This window comes from Stigmatopora nigra, chromosome 9 (assembly GCF_051989575.1).
Source record: "Stigmatopora nigra isolate UIUO_SnigA chromosome 9, RoL_Snig_1.1, whole genome shotgun sequence".
In the NCBI taxonomy this organism is placed as follows: Eukaryota; Metazoa; Chordata; class Actinopteri; order Syngnathiformes; family Syngnathidae; genus Stigmatopora; species Stigmatopora nigra.
Window position 1 is genome coordinate 4,226,889 of NC_135516.1, and position 20,224 is coordinate 4,247,112.

Genomic DNA, 20,224 nt, shown 5'->3' on the forward strand with positions numbered 1-20,224 from the left:
CTGAATCACAGACTGATGTTAATTATATTTTGTCCATGAACACTTATTAAATAATTCCAAATTGTCTGTTAGCTTCCTTTCATTGCTTCGCCCCCTGGTTCCACTGCTTCCAGATGTGTGTTTTCATATTGAAGCGTGTGTGTTTTCATATTGAAGCGTTTAACCAATCACATTTCAGCCATTATTTGTTACTAGGGTCAGAAATCTGCCCCGGGGCCTTCACAATCAGTTCTGCAGGCTCTGCTGCATTAAACAAGCATCAACAAGACTGTTGTTTTAAACAATCAGAATTCGATTTGGTGACACCAATGCCTTCTTGCAGGCGTAGGGATATGATATTGCCTTCTCGCAGGCGTAGGGATACGTCATCACTTTCACCAACTATGATTGGCTAGTGATAGCGTGTACTAGCCAGAGCTACCAAACTATCTGGAGTGAGCCGCACAGGCAAATATATTGTTGTTTTGATTAATAGCGGTTTTGTCCACCCGCAATGGCTGAAGGAGAAGAAATGGTTTTGTTTGCAGATTTACTGTTAGAGCCATTTCCAAGACAGACTTTTTAAGAAAAAAAGCTGGACATTTGTATTGTCTCTTTATTAAATAAATCAAACTCTAATATTTGAGAAAAATCATCAAACAAATCACATGTTAATATCTGAACATTTTATTATGTAAACTACAGTGCAATCATATTTGTAAATGAATGACTTTTTTTGAAATGTAAATTAACCAATATACTGTCATATAACAACAAAATTGTAATAACTGCTTTAATCATGTGTTCAGCATGTGCTTTAAATATATCTGGTGCCATCTAGCGTTGTGAATGGGTATAATGTCTAGACCCCGAAATTAAGACGACTGACTTTTTCAGTCTTAGAATCGAACCAATAGGATATAACTAAAAATAACTACATCAAGCCGGCAAAATATTAACTTTATCTTTTCACTTTTTACTTAAAATGCTTTAGCTATTGCAACATCAACACAAATCAAGAATACAAATAATTATTAGGAATGTTTCCGATCATAAATTGGATTGAACATTTTTGGAAATTGGACTCGATAAGCGAAATTTTCAGAGGATCAGAATTCTGTGTTGTGTTGCAAATTTTAGGATGAAAGTGTTTGGAGAGCTGCTACAGTATACTAATTGTTAATTTTATCTTAATTCCATCTTATTTTCTGAACTGCTTTGTCCTCACTAGGGTCACAGGGGGTGCTGGATTCTATCCCAGCTGACTTTGGGCCAGAGGCGGACGACAACACCCGGACTTAGTGGCCAGCCAATCGCAGGACACAAGGAGACAAACAACCATTAGCTCTCACTCATACCTAGGGGGAAATTTATTGTGTCCAAGCAGCCTGACATGCATGACTTTGGAATGCGGGAGGAAACCAGAATACCGGGAGAAAACCCACGTAGGCCCAGGGAGAACATGCAAACTCCACACAGGTGGAACGACCTGGATTTGTACTCCCGGTCCCCCACTGTGAGTCCAACACACTAACCACTCATCCACCGGGGCGCCCTCTTTTTATCCTGACACCTAGTTTAGGAATTATATTTGTTCAACTTTTTTTTTAACAACAATAATTGTAACAAAAATAACTGCAATATTATAATATTGTTGTTATTTAAACTGGTCATGAAGTTAAAGTGTGAAAAACAGGGGATGGACCCAATCGCAGGGAAAACGGAAGCAAAGAATGGTAGTGTACTGAACAGGTTTTATTAACGAAACCAGAACAAACAAAGATACCAGGACGGGGCTTGCACACATATCTAACACATCTTGACAAGGACACAAAGAAATTTACAAACAAGGGGGCCTTAAATACACAGACATGAACGAGACATGGAGGACAGATGAGTGACACACAAGGCAAAAGATGTGTCTGGGTCACATAAGGGAGGTGACAACAGTTGCAATCAATGAACAATCACAGCAACAAGTTACATAGAGGGAAAGTGCAATGACTAAAGCATCATAAAAACACAAACCAAACAGTACCCACCAACCAAGGGATCCCAGATGTCCCAAAAGCGAATCCAAATGATAGTGGTGAGCACTAAACGTGTTTGTGATATGAAATGTATTATGTCATGTAGCTGAAATTCTTCTTACTCACTGTAATTGGGGGCAGACCTTGTTAAGGATACAACTAAGACAAAAACAGTAGTATGTCATAATTGCTTTATTGTGGTCCATGCAGTGCCTTCTTTGAACAGTGTACATAACGAAGTTGAAAAAAAATGTATGCATTGAGTATCCTTTGGTTTTTTTATGCATAATTTTCTGGTCATAGGGCTGATTTTGTCGCAACTTGTCTCCCTATCACCACAGTGTAGAGTACTCGTGGTTTGCTTAGCAACGTTGAGTGACAAGACCAAAACGTGACATCTCAGGCAAACAAAGCCACTTGAGGCGATTATTGATATGGTATAAACAGCTAAACAAACAGCATATCAGGACAAGACACCAAGAAGGTCTTCCTCATCATTATCGCCAACACCTGTTGGGCTATCACAGTTTGCCATGAGTCCCAGACCCAACTCTGCTAGTTCTTCACAACTCATGTCAGTTGTTACCATTAGTTTGGTTTCCAGGCGGTTACATAGAGTTCGATAAGATGGTAATGGATAGCCTAGCTCTCGCAGGTATTCATAGCCTTTGGTACCTACTGCGCTTCGGATCTTTCTGGCCTTAAGGATCGTTTCTGGCGACCACACGGCTCGTCTGGATCGCTTGGTGAGAGACAGTGCACGGATTTGGTCCTCATATAGAAAGTTCTGGAGTCCCTTCTCAATCCGGTCAAGCCGGTAGAGACGTTTCTTCATCTCCTCCGCCTGACAAACACAGAAAAATGTTTTGACATTACTGGAATTTTGTAGCAGAGCCCAATTGAATCATCTGTGCTTAAAAGTGAACACTAATAATGCAATTATACTGTTTGCAGTTTGTTTGTGCTCACGGCGTCACAAGTATTCTCAAGCATACTAATCAATCTCACAAATTTCACCACCCTCACGAAACATCTACAACTGTGGCATTGATCGCCAATGTTATTGTTGATCGCCTGAGAGTAAGAGTTTATACAGTGTGTTAGTTTCCTTCGGGCACAAACAATATCTCTTTTGTACGGCAACATCACAATCTGCCCACCAAAATACTCACTTTTTTTTTTTAACTTGCATGTCTGAATCATTTAACAATCATTAGACTCCTATCAGGATCTTAAGGGTGGTCCTGACAGCCTCACCTAACATAAATGTGTCACAAGGTCTTAAGTCCTTCCTTGGATGTTGAACAAATTGAGACTTGCTGCATCTATGCTTCATTTCAGCACCCTTTGTTGCTATGATACACATCTCAAGTGCCAAGTGACTGCCACCCCAGGAGGAAGGTCCCTTCAACAAGGTAGAGACCGAGAGGTTGGTTCCAAGCAAAAAATGTGATAAATCTAACTTTAGTCACGACGCAAAAGTCCATTTTGTTCCGTGAGTTGGACACAATTCCCAGTGCTGATAAGGACGTTTATCACCAATACAAAATAAAACTACCAGATTCCATTCAAAATAAAGCCCTGTTGTCAACAAAAATCGCCAAATCTGTCCAAAGTTTTCATTTTCATGAACACAAGATTTGCTTCTTTCATGAGCTCATAACATCCCCATGCAGAATAAAAGACAACCTCACGCAACTATTTCATTTTAATTATTTGTTTCGTGATACAACAACAAAAAAGTAGCACTTATCCATCCTTTATTCACAAGTGGTAGTCACACTGGTACGTGACTTCTTCCAGTTGGACTCATGTTATCGCAAGATTGCGCCTGAATTTTCGTGTTTTCATGGGAACTCTCGTGGGTTCCTCTGACTGTCGCAGACAGTCTTAACCGGTGGAATTTGGCTTGTGACGCTTTTGTTCCGGAGGCGACGCAGTCGCTCCTTGTGTATTTGGAAACCAAAGACTGCCGTGACAAAAAATGAAAAATAAAAAAAGAATGCCCGAGATTGAAACAAAGTCATAAATTTATGAGCTCAGCTGGTTCACACTTTTGTTACATTGCTGGAAGACTCCAGCTCTCATGGTATGTACTTATATATAAAAGTAACAGTTTTATACTTTGAATTTCTATTTCAGATTATTTAACCTTAAAACGACGCCTTAAATCCTCAATAATGTGGCGGGCATGGGAAGCATTGCTCGCATGAAAATACAATCATGATACGAGCAAACTCGCCTTACGTGCTTTGTCGCGGAACAGCTTGGCTCATAATGAGGGTCCACTGTATCTTAGCACTCCCATAAAGTGCCTGTCAGTAGCAACAACAGTAAAACAGGTCCTTACCTCCTTCTGAAGTCTCACTGTGTGCTGCATCTCTTTTTCCAGTTGTTTCTTAAGCAAGTGGCACTGTGTACAGGACTGCTGGTCCATTGCTGTCCTATCCCCGTTCTCCTCTTCTAGGCCAAGCAGCGGAGTACGTCTAGCATAGCCATGGTCTCCAACATTCAGTTCCTTTTCCACTATAATCAGAACATAATCATTTTTTAAGACATTCACTAAGCTCGAAGTTCTGAATTGTTGCATGCCAAAAGACTTCAGCGTGCTAAAATATAGTAAAATGCTATGAATATCATGCATCATTATAACAAAATGTTATGCACAATATTGTGTATATATAAGAACACTATTATATCTGTAATCAATGCAGTTTTTAGCCACATTATGACATCACAATATTTTGCCATGATCTTTGTTGAGCCAATAACCCCTGAAAAGTAGGTTTGTATCAAATATGATACATTTACAAAGAAATGCAAAAAAGGCATTTTGGAGGCATATAGTAAGAGTATAAACATTGTCTGGATAGAAATGTACGGTATATATGATGAAAGTTTTCCCATAAAAACCCAAGGAAAAATGGACAATACATCCAAACCAATGGAGAAGTACTTAATTAACCCGTAATAAAAAGAGAAGTGCACCTGTCTGCAATAGTTTTCTCCCACATCCCCACAACATTCAGAGTAGCCTGATTGAACACTCTAAATTGCCCCTAGGTGTGAGTGTAAATGGTTGTCTGTATCCTTGTGCACTGCAATTGGTTGGTCACCAATTCAGGGTGTCTCCTGCTTGTTGCCCATAGTATGGTGGAGTATGCTCCAGCACCCCCCTGCAACAAGGATAAGCTGTATGGAGAATGAATGAGTGTTGTTGTGTACATGTAGAGCAGAAGTTACCTAGCTCAGTTTTCAAGGGGAGTAAAATGAATGGAGCAGTAATTGCTGGGTATGGAGGTTCCCCAGCATTGAAGAGAGTTGGGATGGCATTAGGCTTCAGTTTCTTTCCTCCAGCTGGAGACTTTGCCAACTCCTCAAACTGACTTTCCTCAAAATGGTCCTAGATTATGAAGGCAGCCATAGTATGCACATATGAAATACAGACACCACATTACCACCCCTTAATAATATATTAGGAATCCCTAAAACAATGACAGCGGTACTACTTACTTGGCACAGTCTCGAATGTGGAGTTGGCTCGAAGTCGCGTCGGCAATTCACGACCCATTTCTTTTTCCTGACGGGCTCTTTAGGGAATCTGAATAACTGTTTTCCTATGCTGGTTGAATTGGAACAGTGAGGAGCCGAGCATCCACCCATTGCACGCAAATAAAAAACTATATATAAAAACGTCAACGTTGTTATTTTCTTACACTAGCAGACGCGCTGCAGAGAGGTAGTCATCACTTTGTGCAACAAAAACTCGCATTTTCATCGAAATAAAATGCTAATTTTCTCCGTTTTTTGCTCAGTCACATAACTAGAACCACTCGGTTAATTATTAGTGCGATATTAAGAGACGTCAAAGGAAGATAATTTCATTGAACTAGTAAATGTTTCTGACTTAGTTTGAGCCAAACTGGTATCCGTATCCTGGTAGGTGACGCTATGTATATGTTCATTGAATGCCTGAATAAAAAGAAAACAATTCCCCCCCAAATATCATGTCTGATAAGTCATATGAATTAAACGCTGTCATTTATTAAAAGTTAGTATAATATATTTTTCTGAATAGATAGCTTATATTAAAATTATTGATGATAATCGTAAATAAAACGTGCCAGCAAATCAGGCTTATCGTAAACTCTGTGTATGGTCGTATACATATCAAATATAGAGAAAGCTAGATGAGAATAATGCGTGATACAAGTTAAACTTGGACAAGCGTCATTATTTCAAAATAATATATTTTTCAACAGATAATATGGATAATAACCACGGGAAAATGTTTTTAATGAGCACAAATGAAATCTGTTGGTACCTTAACAGTATTTAAGCGGAGAAAATGATGTCAAATGGTCTGCAAATGGGAAACGCACTGTGTTAAGATGGCCGTCTGTTAACTACGCCGCCGTTTCTGACTTTTCACATCTTGCCCTCCATGTGTGATAAATAGACCCATTCTAACAACATCGGAAGCACGTTGTATCCAAGTTTCCCTTCTTCTTGCCTGCATCTGGCACTTGTTAATGTGGTCATTTCGCCCTTTTGAACAATTATTATTACACAATACTATCATTGCGTTGTATATTCTCAGAGAGCAGTTTAGAATGCAAGCAGATGACAAAGTTTATTCAGCTACCAAAAGAAAGGTTGAATAAACCGCAACATTCTTTTTTATTTCCTGGTTTTCATATTTAGCAGATTGACAAAATGACATCATCATTTGTTATCCCTGTTATTGATGTCCACAATGGCAATTTCAAGGAACTTTGGCCAGCAATGGTTGTGGCTCTTAAAACGTCTTCCTTTGTTGCTGTTGATACGGTACGTAAATGATAACTTTCCTTTAGTTAGTTTATTGCTTGTTGGATGTTAAACATGAAATTAAATCAATGTCTAATTTTCTGAACCGCTTTATTCTCAATGGGGTCGCGGGGGGTGCTGGATCCTATCCCAGCTGACTTTGGGCCAGAGTCAAGGGACACCCTGAATTGGTGGCCAGCCAATCGCAGGGCACAAGGAGACAAACAACTAACCCTAACCCACTCAAAGGCAATTTAGAGTGTCCAATCAGCCTATTATGCAGGTATTTGGAATGTGGGAGGAAATCAGAATACCCAGAGAAAACCCACGCAGGCTTAGGGAGAACATGCAAACTTCACACAGGTGAACTGGCCTGAATTTGAACCCAGTACGCCCACTGTGAGGCCGACACGCTAACCACTAATTATCCTAATCCTAATTATTTTGAAATTGTTGTTACAGGAGCTCAGTGGCCTTGGAAATAGAGCATCATTGCTTGCAGCGTAAGTTGCAAGGTTATTAAAACCACAAACTCACACCTCATGACTTGTACACTTCAATAAACTTTCTTAAATATTTCTTTTCAGCTCCATAGAAGACAGGTATAACGCCATTTGTAATGCAGCTCGCTCCCGTTCAATCCTCTCCTTGGGAATAGCCTGTTTCAAGAGGGTTGACAACAAGGTACGTATGTGTATTGTACTGTTTCTTCATAACTGTGACATAAGTGTTTTAAATTTTAAATATAAGATATACATATCTCTAACGGATTGGATGTCCTTGATCATGTTAAAACTTCAAAATCTGTCCATGTCCCTGTTTATATAGGCAGATGATACATACCTGGTTCAGGTGTATAACCTCACCTTACTATGTTCAGAAGAATATATCATCGAGCCTCAATCAGTGCAGTTCCTTGTTCAACACGGATTTGACTTCAACAAGCAATATGCAGAAGGAATCCCATATTACAAGGGCAATAATAAGGTAATTATCATGCTCAGTCGGTTGAATTGTCTGAATCTTAAAGCGTCATCCAGCTTTAATCTAACCACAGTTGGCTAAGGGTCCGCAAATTATTCCACAAAGGGCCGCAGTGGCTGCAAGTTTTCATTCCAACCCATAAAGAAGACACATTTTCACCAATCTGGTGTCCTACAAGTGCAATCAGTGGATTGCAGTCAGGTGTTTCTTGTTTTCTGCGGTAATTTCATTAGTCAAAGTTTCTGTCCTGGATCAGTTGGAACAAAAACCTGCACTTAAAGTGGCTCTCGGGACCGGTTTTCCCACCCCTGCCTTACTGCATCACAATTTTGTTGGACATGTTAGAAAATAGAATAGTGAACTTATAATTGTCATGGAAACTTGATAATAAGAATGATGATGATGATAACAATGATACTAGTAGTTGTTATTATTCGCGTTTTTATTGTTTGTTTTATTGTACACCGAAATGAAAAAAAAACAGTTTTTTTCCCTGTGTTTTGGCATAATACATGCATATACTCATTGGTTTTTATTCTCTCTGCTTTGAAAGGGTGGATCAGACAACCAAGGTGTTCATATCCGGGCTTTATTTACTGAGTTACTACGTGCGAAAAAACCACTGGTTCTCCACAATGGCCTAATTGACATTGCTTTCCTTTACCAGGTAGCATATTTTTGTTTTATTTGTTGTTGTATATTGACCTTCATTTGTGATGCTTCTAAACAGAGCTGTTAGTGTTTCACTAAAAGTTAAAGCCTACTGACATTTTTCTCTTGATATTTATTGTATCCGTTAGAATTTCTATGCACAACTACCAGATCGTTTGGCCACCTTCACAGCCGACCTTTCGGAAATGTTTCCTGCAGGCCTTTTCGACACTAAATATGTCACCGAATTTGACCTTCGCTTCAGTGCTTCATATTTGGAATATGCCTACAAAAAATGGTGTGTATGGTGCTTAACGAATGTCAATGCAATTAAAAACATGACGTCTTTTTCCCATATTATATTACTGATTTCCCCTCATTTTTGTCTGTTCTTTACAGTAAACTAGATAACAGTCGAAATGAGTCTTCTATTGAGAATGGTCGTCGTGTCTACTTAGAGTTCTGTCAATACTCTGGAGCCATGGCCACATATGTAGACTTCAAGTACTGTCCACCTGGACTTCCTCATTCAGATCAAGCTGATGTCTGTCATTCCTTTTCGGTGAGTCTCACATAAATCTAATGCATAAATACTTGAAATAGGATTCTGTTATTTATAGTTGTGGCTTTGGAACACATCAGTTTATCACTCAATGGCCCAATTTTCTCTTCGTCTGTTTGGCAGGCTTTTGGTTGGTGTTCAAAAGGTACAAAGTGTCCTTTGTCCCATGACACTGACCTGATCATTCTCCAAGATGATAAATCTAAGGATGACAAGAAAAAAAAGAGGAAGCGTCAAAGGAAGAAAAAGAAAAGAGTGCGAGAGGAAGACTCATCAGTTTTGGAAGGTGCTCCTCAAAAAAAAGTACCACATTTGGAAATGAATCCAGATGAGAGCCATCAAGTAGTGACTACAGCGTGTCTGGGAAGTGGAATTTCAGCAGATTTTAAAATAAAGACAGAAAACCAAGAAGAAGAAGAAGAAAACGTGAAAACAGAGAAAACTACACCGTGTCTGGAAGGTGAAATTTCAGCAGATGGTAATACAAACACAGAAAACCAAGAAGAAGAAAACATAAAAACAGAGAAGAATGACAACAACATATGTGAGGAAAGGTTAGAGTCGTCAAACACAGATATGACCACCAAAAGAAGTGAAAACAAGGTGGAATCCGGTTCACACCGTGCTGGCTTCGATGCCTTCATGACGGGATACATATTTGCTTACTCATGTACCTTGGTAAAAAAGGAACAAGACGATGCGAAGGAAGAGAAATGCATATGGTCACCGACCTCCTTCAATAAAGTTTATCTCAGCGGAAAGGCAACTCCACTCAACATTGTCAAGAGCACCTTCTCCAAGTCATCTAAGGCACATGTGCGTAAAATGGAAATGGTTTGGGGGAAGAAGCCGTGAATAGTTATTAAACACTTTTCTCAAGAACGCAATTACAAATTGTTTTATTTGGGAAATCAATTTTCTTAGATGCTTTTAAAAAAAAAGTTAATATTGGGTTAAAAAAACTGATGGAAATATAGAAATGTAGCTCATCATCATTTTCTGAACTGCTTTATCCTCACTATGGTCGTGGGGGATATTGCTGGAGCCTACCCCAGCTAAGGACACCCTGAATTAGACAACCCAACCACTCAATGCTCACACTCATACGTCAGGGCAATTTAGCGTGTCCAATTAGCCTACCATGCATGTTTTTGGATGTGGGAGGAAACCCGAGTACCCGGAGAAAACCCACGCAGGCCCGGGAAAATATGCAAATTCCACACAGGTGATCCGACCTGGATTTGAACCCAGGACCTCAGAGCTGTGAGACCGACGCGCTAATTACTCGAGCCGCCCAAAATGTAGCTTGTATTCCTTTTTTTCCCTGTAATAACAATAATAATAAATAATAATAAAAAATAAAATAATTTAAAAATCCTGTTAACTAAATGTTTTGACGGCCCTGCCTCAAAGGCTTAGTTGGCCAAAATGTTAGAAATGCTACATAGCAGGGATAGGGAACCTATGGCTCGGGAGCCAATTGTGGCTCTTTCCATGGGTGCATATGACTCTCCACTAACCTGTGAGGTAAAATATGGAAATCACTTGTGAGAGAACTGAGTCCCAAAAGCACCAATAGGGGCGTCACAGTGTCACATCGCCACTGGTGTTGATCTACCTCTAGCATCATTTTAATCATAATTTAGTTTTTCATTTCTCTTCTGCATGCAAAATGTCATTGATACTGATTGATTAGCAACAGCATAAAAATGTTTTTAAAAGAATTCAGAGACTTTTTGCACTTTAAAAGTGGTGAAATGACAAAAAAAAACATTTCAATTCTGAGAATGGCTCTCAAGAAATAACATTATAAAATGTGAATTGTTTATGGCTCTCTGTCAAAAAGGTTCCCGACCCCTGCTACATAGTATCATTATTTGAGAAAATATGCACCAAAATAATGAGCCTTCCATCCACAAGGGGACACTATTCTATTACCGAAGTCTGCTAAGAGGCAGAAAAGAAGAACTTCCGGAATGAGCACCTTGTTAAATGCGCTATAACAGTTGTTTTAGTTAAACTGCATTGTAGATTTTGCTGCAAATAAAATAACACTCGTCTGACTTAATAAACTGCTCTTTCTTTAACGAACCATTCCAATGAAATAAGCATCCCACACAGCCAATTAAAATGGAAAATGATGGAATCGACTACAATATTGTGTTTCCACACGAAAAGACCACAGGTGAGCATCGGTCATATTACAATATCCTACACCTGCTATACTGTCTTGCTTATATCAAATAACTGAGCTGTCGGCTTAAAGAATCGGCTCGTATGACAATTTACCTGCCAAGCTCTGTCAAATTATTGCGTGGTTTAGATCACTTTGCTTCCCAACCAGTGTGCCACGAGTAATGGTCAGGTGTGCTGAAAAATGGGAAATTAAAGAATCACACAATGTAAGATTCGGAGAGAAAAAAATAATACGAATATAACGAGAATAAAAATGAACTATTACAAGGTTAAAATCAAAATATGATGAACTTTAAATTGTCGATTATAATATTGCAATTACAAGATTCAAATTTTGATACAGTCATTTTGTTGTTCATTTTTCTCTAACATGGCCCGGTTGTTGTTTGGTTTATCAGGCATCAACTTTTGCCGATGTGAAGTCTGTCAGAACAACATTTTTTCCATAATATTAAGAAATCTCATCGCTTTATCCTCACTAGGGTCGCTGGGGGTGCTGGAGCCTATCCCAGCTAACACCAGGCCAGAGGTGGGGACAACCTGAATCGGTGGCCAGCCAATCGCAAGGCACAAAGAGGCTAACTCCCATGCTCACTCACACCCATACCTAGGGTCAATTTAGAGTGTCCAATCAGCTTACCACGCATGTTTTTGGAATGTGTGAGGAAACCGGAGTACCTAGACAAAACTCACGCAGGCCTCATCGGGCCTCTACGAAGAGATTTAAGTAACATTTGGAGGAAAATTCAAAATTATGCGATTAAAAACATGACATTGCTTATTTTTGCATCACTCAAATCGGTAGTTGTTCAAGGTCCACAAACATCAACTTTTGGTGACATTAGTGTGAAAAATTACAATTTGGAATAATTTTGGAGGTTTTTGTGATTGCTACTTTGAGGAGAATGACTATAGTTAATATAGGCGGCACAGTTTTATATTAAAAGATTTTAAGATGCTGGCCTTGAGAATTTTTTCAATGCCAAAAGTGTGTCGCATCTCAAAAAAAGGTTGGGAAACATTGGTTTAGTTAAGTGATGTGATACCGTAACTTTTTTTTTTTCCAGAGACACACTGGCAGGGAACAAAAGAGCCTGTTGTGATATTGTTGGGATGGGCAGGCTGCAAAGATAAACACCTCACCAAGTACAGCTCCATCTACAATGACCAGGTTAAAGGATTATTGATTCAATTTACAGTGGTACCTCAAGATACGAGCTTAATTCGTTCCAAGACTGAGCGCGTATGTCGATATTCTCGAAACTCGAACCAAAGTTTACCATTGAAATGAACCAAAAACAAATTAATCTGTTCCAACCCTCTGAAAAAAAACACCAAAAACAGGATATTGGATTGGAAAAAAATGTTTTATTTCTTCTAATTCGCCATCTATTAACAAAGTAACATAACAGGTGGTTTAATATTACTAAAATGTTTTTAATAGTACTAAAATTATACGGATTTTGAAGGGGAGAGAACACAAAAAAATTCAACGCCCCGCCCAGTGCTCGTAGATATCTGTTATACACGAAATAGATGCGGCAAAAAAGAGTGCGCTAAAATCAAAAACAGCCTCTCATGTCTTGGCCACCTGTCTTGTATCTAGAGATAATTATTTGCTTGAAATTTTACTCGTATCTAGAAATGCTCGTATGTTGAGGTACAACTGTATTGGTGGTTTTCACGTAAAATATACATCCTTACGTTTTTTTGTATCTTCCCTCCAATATAGGGATGTGTCACTATCCGATACACAGCTCCTCTCAAGACAGTATTTATCTCCGAGTCTTTTGGATATAAAGAACTTCGAACTACAGCCCTGAAGTTACTGGAGATCCTCTATGACTATGAGGTGGAACAGAGTCCAATTTTCTTTCACATATTCAGTAATGGTGGCTTCATGTTGTACAGATATATTGTAGAGCTCTTGCACAGGGATAAACAATTTAGTTCCCTGTGTATAATCGGGGCCATTGTGGACAGTGCTCCTGGTAGTGGGAATGTTCTTGGAGCAATAAGAGCTTTGGCAGCCACCTTGGGGCCTAAGATAAGTCCTGTTTTGAAGTATGTCCTTATAACGCTCTTTGCGTTTACTGTTTTCCTGTTGCGAATTGTCCTGTATCCCTTGACAAAGTATGTGCATAAGAACCACTATGACGCAGTGAAGGAGCAGCCACCCGCTTGGCCTCATTTTTTTCTCTACTCAAGTGCTGACCAGGTAATCAGGGCAAAAGACGTAAGACACTTTGCGGACACCTTGAAGTTTAAAGGAGTTCGGGTGGACAGTTATGATTTCGTCTCCAGCGGCCACGTGAGTCATCTTCGGGAATATTCAGAGCAGTACCCATGCAAATGCCGTAATTTCCTTATGACTTGTATGAAGGACACAAAAGGGGGACACACCAAAACGAGACAGAGAGTTTCGGATCAGTGAAGCATGTCTAAATAAAAATCAAAGTGAAGAGCAAGTTTTTTTTCTTCTTTTTTTTTTACTTGACTATTCACATGCTTGGACATGCTGAAAAAAAAGTTATCCAGTCCAAGATAGATGTGACTTGATGCCATTTATGTCGTGACTTTTTCTGCACAACAGTGGGGTTGTTAGTAGGCCTGTCGTAATTAAAAAAAAACATTTTGGGTGATGTTTTTTCCTAGGAGCGGCCCGGTGCACGAGTGGTTTGCGCGTCAACGTCACAGTAGGGGACCTGGGTTCAAATCCAGGTCAGTCCACCTATGTCGAGTTTGCATATTCTCCCCCTGTGGGTTTTCTCTGGGTACTCTGGTTTTCCCCCCCATTCTAAAGACATGCATGGTAGGCTTATTGGATACTGTAAATTGCCCCTACGTATGAGTGAGAGTGGATGATGGTTGCTTGTCTCCTTGTGCCCTGTGATTGGTTGGCCACCAATTCAGCTTGTCCCCTGCCGTTGGTATGAAGTTAGCTGGGATAGGCTCCAGCACACCCTGCAACCCTAGTGAGGATAAAGCGATTCAGAAAATGAGATGAGTATTTTCCCAGGAATTATATATGATAGGATTTTGTCCTTAAATAGGCTCTTGTCATTAAATTACATTATATTAGTTACAGGTGTTTATTGCCTCAAATCTGGTGATATGATTCTTATCACGATTCAATTTGATCTCGTTTAATCCTGATACTTCATTTTAACGCGATTATTATTTTTGTATATCACTTTGCATGAAGAAAGCCAATGAAAATGGGCAAAAGTGCATTTAGTATATCAATTAAAGAAAGCGGCGCCCTCGTGTGTTCACTCAAGGTTAGACGTTTTGAAAACAAATCAGTGCAAATTTATATTATTGCTTTTAAAAAAAAAAAAAAAGACCCGGAGTGGTGTCCGTACACTGCCTCAGTGAGGTCATGGTATCCATAATATACTGTCCCAAGAAGCCTATATAGTCAGCGCCACTTGGAACCTCTTGGAGACATTTGGTGGAGAGGATTAAAGAGGAGGTCCTTGTTTGACTGTGACCCAAACATTGCAAAACTGGCATTGCTGCCCCCTCACCCAAACTTGACCTAGAAATCAAGCAAAGGTGTTTGTTTTCCCAACAACTGCATACATATTAAGAACACTAAACCAGTAGGGTTCAAGACTCATCACCTTTGTGTGCATCAATTTGGTCTTGCCATGGTGTCAACCATCTACAAATAATGCAAGGCAAGGCACATCATGAGCCACCAGATACATTCTTACCTGGTGTGCCTTCAGAACACTGACAACATGGTCACGAGTCTCTGGACGCGTCACCACAGCATGTGCTGGTGCAGCTGCCAGGTGGCAAGATTCAAAATCTGTGACTGGCACCTAGCCACTGTGTCTGGGGCAAATCCGTTTGTAGACACTGCTCATGGCTTTCTTGGTCCATGTAGCACCATTTCCTGCAAAAGGAAGCATTAGTGAAAAGATTTGTTTTGAGAGAGTGTGTGAAGTTGAAGTGAAAAGTTTGTGCAAAATTAGGTGATTAAAATGACTACTTTGAAAGGCAATTCAAGTGTTTTTTTTTGCTAGAGGTTGTTGTTTTACTGTTTCTCCTAAAAGACAATGTTTAATAACTCAAACCTAATTACATTAATGATGAGCAGGTGATGTTAGGGAGCCAAAAGGTCATTTTCAAATTGTGTACTACATATGCTTGTTCATTCTGCTCATAATCAGAAGGCTGCAACTATACTAGCTGTGGTTAAGGACTCTGATTTTTGGAGCCTTGGCTGGGAAAAGATCCTGTCAAGCTGGCTTGGGAAAATTATCTGGCTAGAACGAGCCAATTGGAACATTAACTTGGGTTTTTTAAGGGGAGGCAATAATTGGTGGCGGGCCAATCGCAGGGCACAAGGAGACAAACCACTATTCATACTAACAGTCATACCTAGGGGCAATTTAGAATGTCCAGTCAGCGTATTATGCTTGTCTTTGGAATGTTGGTGGGAACCAGAGTACCTGGAGAAAACCCACACAGGCCCATGGAGAACATGCAAATTCGACAGATGGACATGACCTGCATTTGAACCCAGGACCCCAGAGCTGTGAGGCCAACCATTCGCGACACAGGTGGACCGACCTGGATATGAACCAAGTGACCCCACTGTGAGGCCGACGTGCTAACCTATCAGTCGCTGGGCGGCCCTGGTAAAAACTCAAAACACCAAAAATATGTAATAACTATCAACAGACTTTACATACCCCTCTTGAAAGATTGAATTGAAGGCTTTAATTGTCATACAAGTATAGTAAGATTTAACACGAACTGCACAAGTAAAAACAACAAACTGAAAAATAAATATGAATCAATAAATAATACAAATAAATAAACAAACAAAAAATAATAATAAAACAGACAGTTACAAGGTGGGTTAGGTTATGAGTTAGCCAGTAGAGGACAGTCTAACCTAATGTACGTTTGTGTTGTGCCAGTAAGGCAGTGCGACTTTATTGTTGTTGTTGTTTTTCTTTCTTTTTTTTCCCCTTTTTTTTGGAAAATGCATGACAACCCTGAAATTCTAATTGACACATTTTTTTTGACTGGAAGAATTCAGGCAGTGTATAAATAAAACAGGCTGGCATTACTACCATTAATAAAAATATAGGCCAGCTAAGCCGTACAGAAAAAGAATGAATGGATAGAAATAGACTTTTTTTCTGTTGTTGGATTTTGTATAAGAGTCAAATTTTATTCCAATACACTGGCCGTTAGTCATCCCTGCCATTTCCATGCGTTTCCTGAGGAGAGCAGCATTACCTCAGGCTTCATGTGCTCAAGGAACAGCCACTTTAAACTCTAATGGTTATTAATTCCTTGGCTTCTTTATGGTTCTGCAGCATCAGTCTACTCGCCTCTACTTTCATGTTTGCAAAGCTTTGAGTTAGGATTGGAAATGTAAGCTACCGCTTCAAACTTAATATACCTCAAAATTCTCCAAAGAGTCTTTTGAAAAGAGTCTCCACGAGAGGCCAGACGAATGGTTGAAAAAACGAGTTTAAAAAAAAAACTGCTTTGATAGAGAAAATTACCCCACAAAGTTAATGAACTATCACAAGCTGATGAGGAGAAAATTGCTGTGAAGGGAGGGTCAGTGATTTCCCTTTACCCTTTCCCACTTTTACAGAAAATGGCTGCAGTCAAGAACCATACTTTTAGAGGACACCGAGCACTTCAACGCATGCAGCAATGGAGTTGTCAGCGTGGGTTATATGGGGGATGCACTAAGATTAATAGTATTAAGTGGTAGCACTCAGCATACAGTCCCAATATTCTATTTTCCATTCTGGCAATCCCATTCAATATACATTCCTTTTGTTCATTGACTTTTAACAGCATTTACTAGATTAGAATTTCAGACTTTGAATGGAAGTTTGAAAAGTAGCCTTCTTAATATCGAATTTGGTTGACTGGAAATCCAACAAAGGCCTCCAGAGATTTTAAAATATGGCTTTCTGATTTAATGTCATTCCTACTAAAAATGTTTGTATGTATGCACATGGTGACATTTGGAATTCTGCACCAGGAACCCTCTTTCTAGATCATCGGATCAGATGGTCACTATTTTATCTGACAGCTGCACACACACGCACACACACACGCACGCCGCACACACACACACACACACACACACACACACACACACACACACACACACACACACACACACACACACACACACACACACACTATCAAATAATATCAGAATAATATTAGATTGCAAAACATTTCCTTAAGCTGTCTGATTATTTGTAATACATTTCAACCAAGATTAGAATTTAGATTTTAAGTCTGATTTGCTATGAATTTTTTGGCCAGTGATAAAAAGAAAATGAAAATACATATCTTCTTCTTGTAGTTCCACATAATGTAATAGAGAAAGAGATTAAATTTGAATTCCTGTACATTATTTGTTTTTTGGTCATATGATATAAGTGGCCATGCCTACTCATTAACATGTATTTTATCCTACAAAGGGAGTACTAATGTGTACTACAGGCTGAATGTCAAGGAGTGTGAAGTCTCCTGGCTCATTCCTAACGCACAGATAACATTAAGTCTACCATTAATTAATCAGTTCTGATATAGAAATAAATACATTAAAAAAATCCTGCTTTGAGGATCAATGTATATAGTATATGCTTACTAAATTCCATTGTTATCCACCCATGAATAAGAAAAGAATAGATCAGAAAATAAAGTGTGCATACACCTACTAGAAACAAAATGAGCGGCGATTCGAAAGGCCTTGAAGCGGAAAATCAGAATTGGCAATCTCATACGATTGCTAACCAGGAGTTGACATAATTTTGAAAAGTATCCGTCTGGAAAAGTTTACAAATATGCAATTTGTCTGTATTGAGATCAAGATCATCAGCTGTATCAATGAGTGGAGAAAATATGAAATTACCCAAAGAGAGATAATGCTTAGAACAAAAATACCGCAATGTAATCTTTTTGTATCGCAGTATCCACAATATTTTTAATTTTATACTAGCTTGGTTAAGCTGTATTCCATACATTCATCTTCTTGTCCTGTTTATCCTCATAACTACTGGCAGCAGGGAGGGTACATCCTGAGTTGTATGCCACGGAATTACACTGTAGATAATAAAGGTCTATTATGACAAAGGTGTATCTCTGGAACCAATTTTTTGATGTATTACTTTTTTAAATTAATACTTATTTAAATATAATATTATTGTAATTACAGCAGCCTAGGCCAAGTCATTAGCACATCAGGCTCGCAGTTATGAGATCGAGGCTTCGATCCCAGGTTTGGGCCTTCCTGTGTGGAGTTTGCATGATCCGCATGGGTTTTCTCCGGGTACTCCCATTTTCTCCCAAAAACATACACGGTAGGCTGGTTGAATATTAAATAGTTATGAGTTTGAGCATAAATGATTTTCTGTCTCCTCCTGCCCTGCGATATTCTGGCCACCAATTCAGAGTGTTCTCCGCCTGGTCCTCGTAGTTGGGTGGGGTAGGCTCCAGTGCCCCCCGCAACCCCCAAAAAGTGGTATGGAAAATTAATGGTTGAATAATATAATTACTCATTTTCTGTTATATAAGTGGTGGAGGTGGCCTGGTGGAAAGATTTCTGAGATTGAGGAATCCCAGTTTCAGACATTTCTGTAGGGAATTTTTATGTTCCCAGCCTGGGAACCGGAGTACTTTGAGATAACCCACGCAAGTCCAGGGCTTGCGTGGGTTTTCTCAAGGTACTCCTGTTTCCTCATGGATTATTCACCCAGAACATGTAGGGTAGGTTGGTTGAACATTCTACATTTTCCCTAGCTATCAGTATGAGCATAAGTGATTTTCTGTCTCCTGCCCTGCGATCGGCTGGTCTCCAATTCAAGAAGTCCTTCACTTAGTTGCCGAAGTGAATAAGGATGTCCTCAAGCACCCCCAGTGACCCTTTTGAGGATGAGTAGGTAGGTAGGCAGTTAGGTTGGTAAATAGGTAATTAAGTTGGTAAGTAGGTAGGTAATTAGGTAGGTATTTAGGTTGGTAAATAGGTAATTAAGTCGGTTAGTAGGTAGGTAAGTATGTAGGTAAGTAGGTAGGTAAGTAGGTAAGTAAGTAGGTAGGTAAGTAGGTAGGTAAGTAGGTAGGTAAGTAGGTAGGTAAGTAGGTAGGTAGGTAGGTAGGTAAGGAGGTAGGTAAGTAGGTAAGTATGTATGTACAAATCTATTTGAGATTTTAATGCCAAAATGTTTATGATGCATTTTTCGGATGTTTTGGTGATTTGGGATTAATGTATGTAAATGCTAAAGTGGACTTGTCTTCCCTCTTTCCAGCAATAAAATTGATGTCAAAACAAATTGCATATCGTCCAGTACCCAGAGACACATAAACCTTTGTGGTTGCAATAAAGTGAAAAATTCTGGCATCACATGAAACGCCATGTGGTCCAAACATTGTTTTTTACCTGAAACCAATGGAAAATTTATAAGGTGTGGTGAAGTGGGCCATATCCCTGTAACATATATACCTTCCCTGTAAGTCGAACCCTAACCTAGAGTTCACTGTGCCTTTGGAAATAATAATTTTGTCAAATGGAAATTTACAAGCCAAAACATGTTTGATTGATTATTTTTGCAGACTTTGTTGTTTTTTGACAATCAACGAGATTAACTAGTTTCCACTTTTTCTTGGCACCGTTTGAAAGACTACTTTCTTCCTGACACCATTAACATTCACCTTCACTTTAGCCCATTACATACTTTCTCTCTTTTCATTCACAAACCACACGGGAGCTCCCACTCAGTGTGTCATATTGGGTTTACTGTGCGATACACACTGTTTTTGAGAGCCCAGCCTTTTATTCGTATAGGTGTACGCCACAGGACTGTCCCTGTAATCAGGTTGAGTAGGCAACAGTTGACAAGTAAGTCAAGTCAACACCTAATGAGCAAAGTATCCCATGGATGCCAAGTTTGAGGCAGCATGGGGGCATGGACACATGGAAACACACAAGAGAGAGCTTATGCTTCATGAGCGCACA

The 20,224-nt window shown here is 39.4% G+C and overlaps 3 protein-coding genes across 3 annotated transcripts; 2 read left to right on the forward strand and 1 right to left on the reverse strand.

The window, feature by feature from the left end:
- Positions 1–1,716: 1,716 nt before the first annotated feature.
- LOC144202062 (THAP domain-containing protein 1) lies at positions 1,717–6,107 on the reverse strand. The gene is made up of 4 exons (XM_077724995.1): positions 5,523–6,107; positions 5,253–5,412; positions 4,360–4,535; positions 1,717–2,853 (listed from the first exon to the last, which is right to left on the reverse strand). The coding sequence occupies exons 1-4, from the start codon at positions 5,670–5,672 to the stop codon at positions 2,473–2,475; spliced, it is 867 nt and encodes a 288-aa protein (XP_077581121.1). The 5' UTR covers positions 5,673–6,107; the 3' UTR covers positions 1,717–2,472.
- Positions 6,108–6,449: 342 nt separating this feature from the next.
- Positions 6,450–9,902, forward strand: toe1 (target of EGR1, exonuclease). Its single transcript, XM_077724994.1, has 8 exons — positions 6,450–6,839; positions 7,281–7,321; positions 7,406–7,502; positions 7,647–7,805; positions 8,356–8,469; positions 8,603–8,751; positions 8,853–9,015; positions 9,139–9,902. The coding sequence occupies exons 1-8, from the start codon at positions 6,726–6,728 to the stop codon at positions 9,868–9,870; spliced, it is 1,569 nt and encodes a 522-aa protein (XP_077581120.1). The 5' UTR covers positions 6,450–6,725; the 3' UTR covers positions 9,871–9,902.
- A 1,087-nt stretch (positions 9,903–10,989) lies between these two features.
- tmem53 (transmembrane protein 53) lies at positions 10,990–13,896 on the forward strand. The gene is made up of 3 exons (XM_077724410.1): positions 10,990–11,200; positions 12,279–12,382; positions 12,944–13,896. The coding sequence occupies exons 1-3, from the start codon at positions 11,146–11,148 to the stop codon at positions 13,643–13,645; spliced, it is 861 nt and encodes a 286-aa protein (XP_077580536.1). The 5' UTR covers positions 10,990–11,145; the 3' UTR covers positions 13,646–13,896.
- Positions 13,897–20,224: the final 6,328 nt, after the last annotated feature.

Bases quoted from the DNA above. Each gene is read 5' to 3' on its own strand.
- LOC144202062 (XM_077724995.1), bottom strand. From the start codon at position 5,672: ATGGGTGGATGCTCGGCTCCTCACTGTTCCAATTCAACCAGCATAGGA. The intron at 4,536-5,252 runs GTAACTTCTGCT...TTCTGATTATAG, and splicing joins CCCCTTGAAAACTGAGCTAG to TGGAAAAGGAACTGAATGTT. The intron at 2,854-4,359 runs GTAAGGACCTGT...TGTGTTTGTCAG, and splicing joins CAGTGAGACTTCAGAAGGAG to GCGGAGGAGATGAAGAAACG.
- toe1 (XM_077724994.1), top strand. From the start codon at position 6,726: ATGACATCATCATTTGTTATCCCTGTTATTGATGTCCACAATGGCAAT. The intron at 6,840-7,280 runs GTACGTAAATGA...TTGTTGTTACAG, and splicing joins CCTTTGTTGCTGTTGATACG to GAGCTCAGTGGCCTTGGAAA. The intron at 7,503-7,646 runs GTACGTATGTGT...CTGTTTATATAG, and splicing joins TCAAGAGGGTTGACAACAAG to GCAGATGATACATACCTGGT.
- tmem53 (XM_077724410.1), top strand. From the start codon at position 11,146: ATGGAAAATGATGGAATCGACTACAATATTGTGTTTCCACACGAAAAG. The intron at 11,201-12,278 runs GTGAGCATCGGT...TTTTTTTTCCAG, and splicing joins TCCACACGAAAAGACCACAG to AGACACACTGGCAGGGAACA. The intron at 12,383-12,943 runs GTTAAAGGATTA...CCTCCAATATAG, and splicing joins GCTCCATCTACAATGACCAG to GGATGTGTCACTATCCGATA.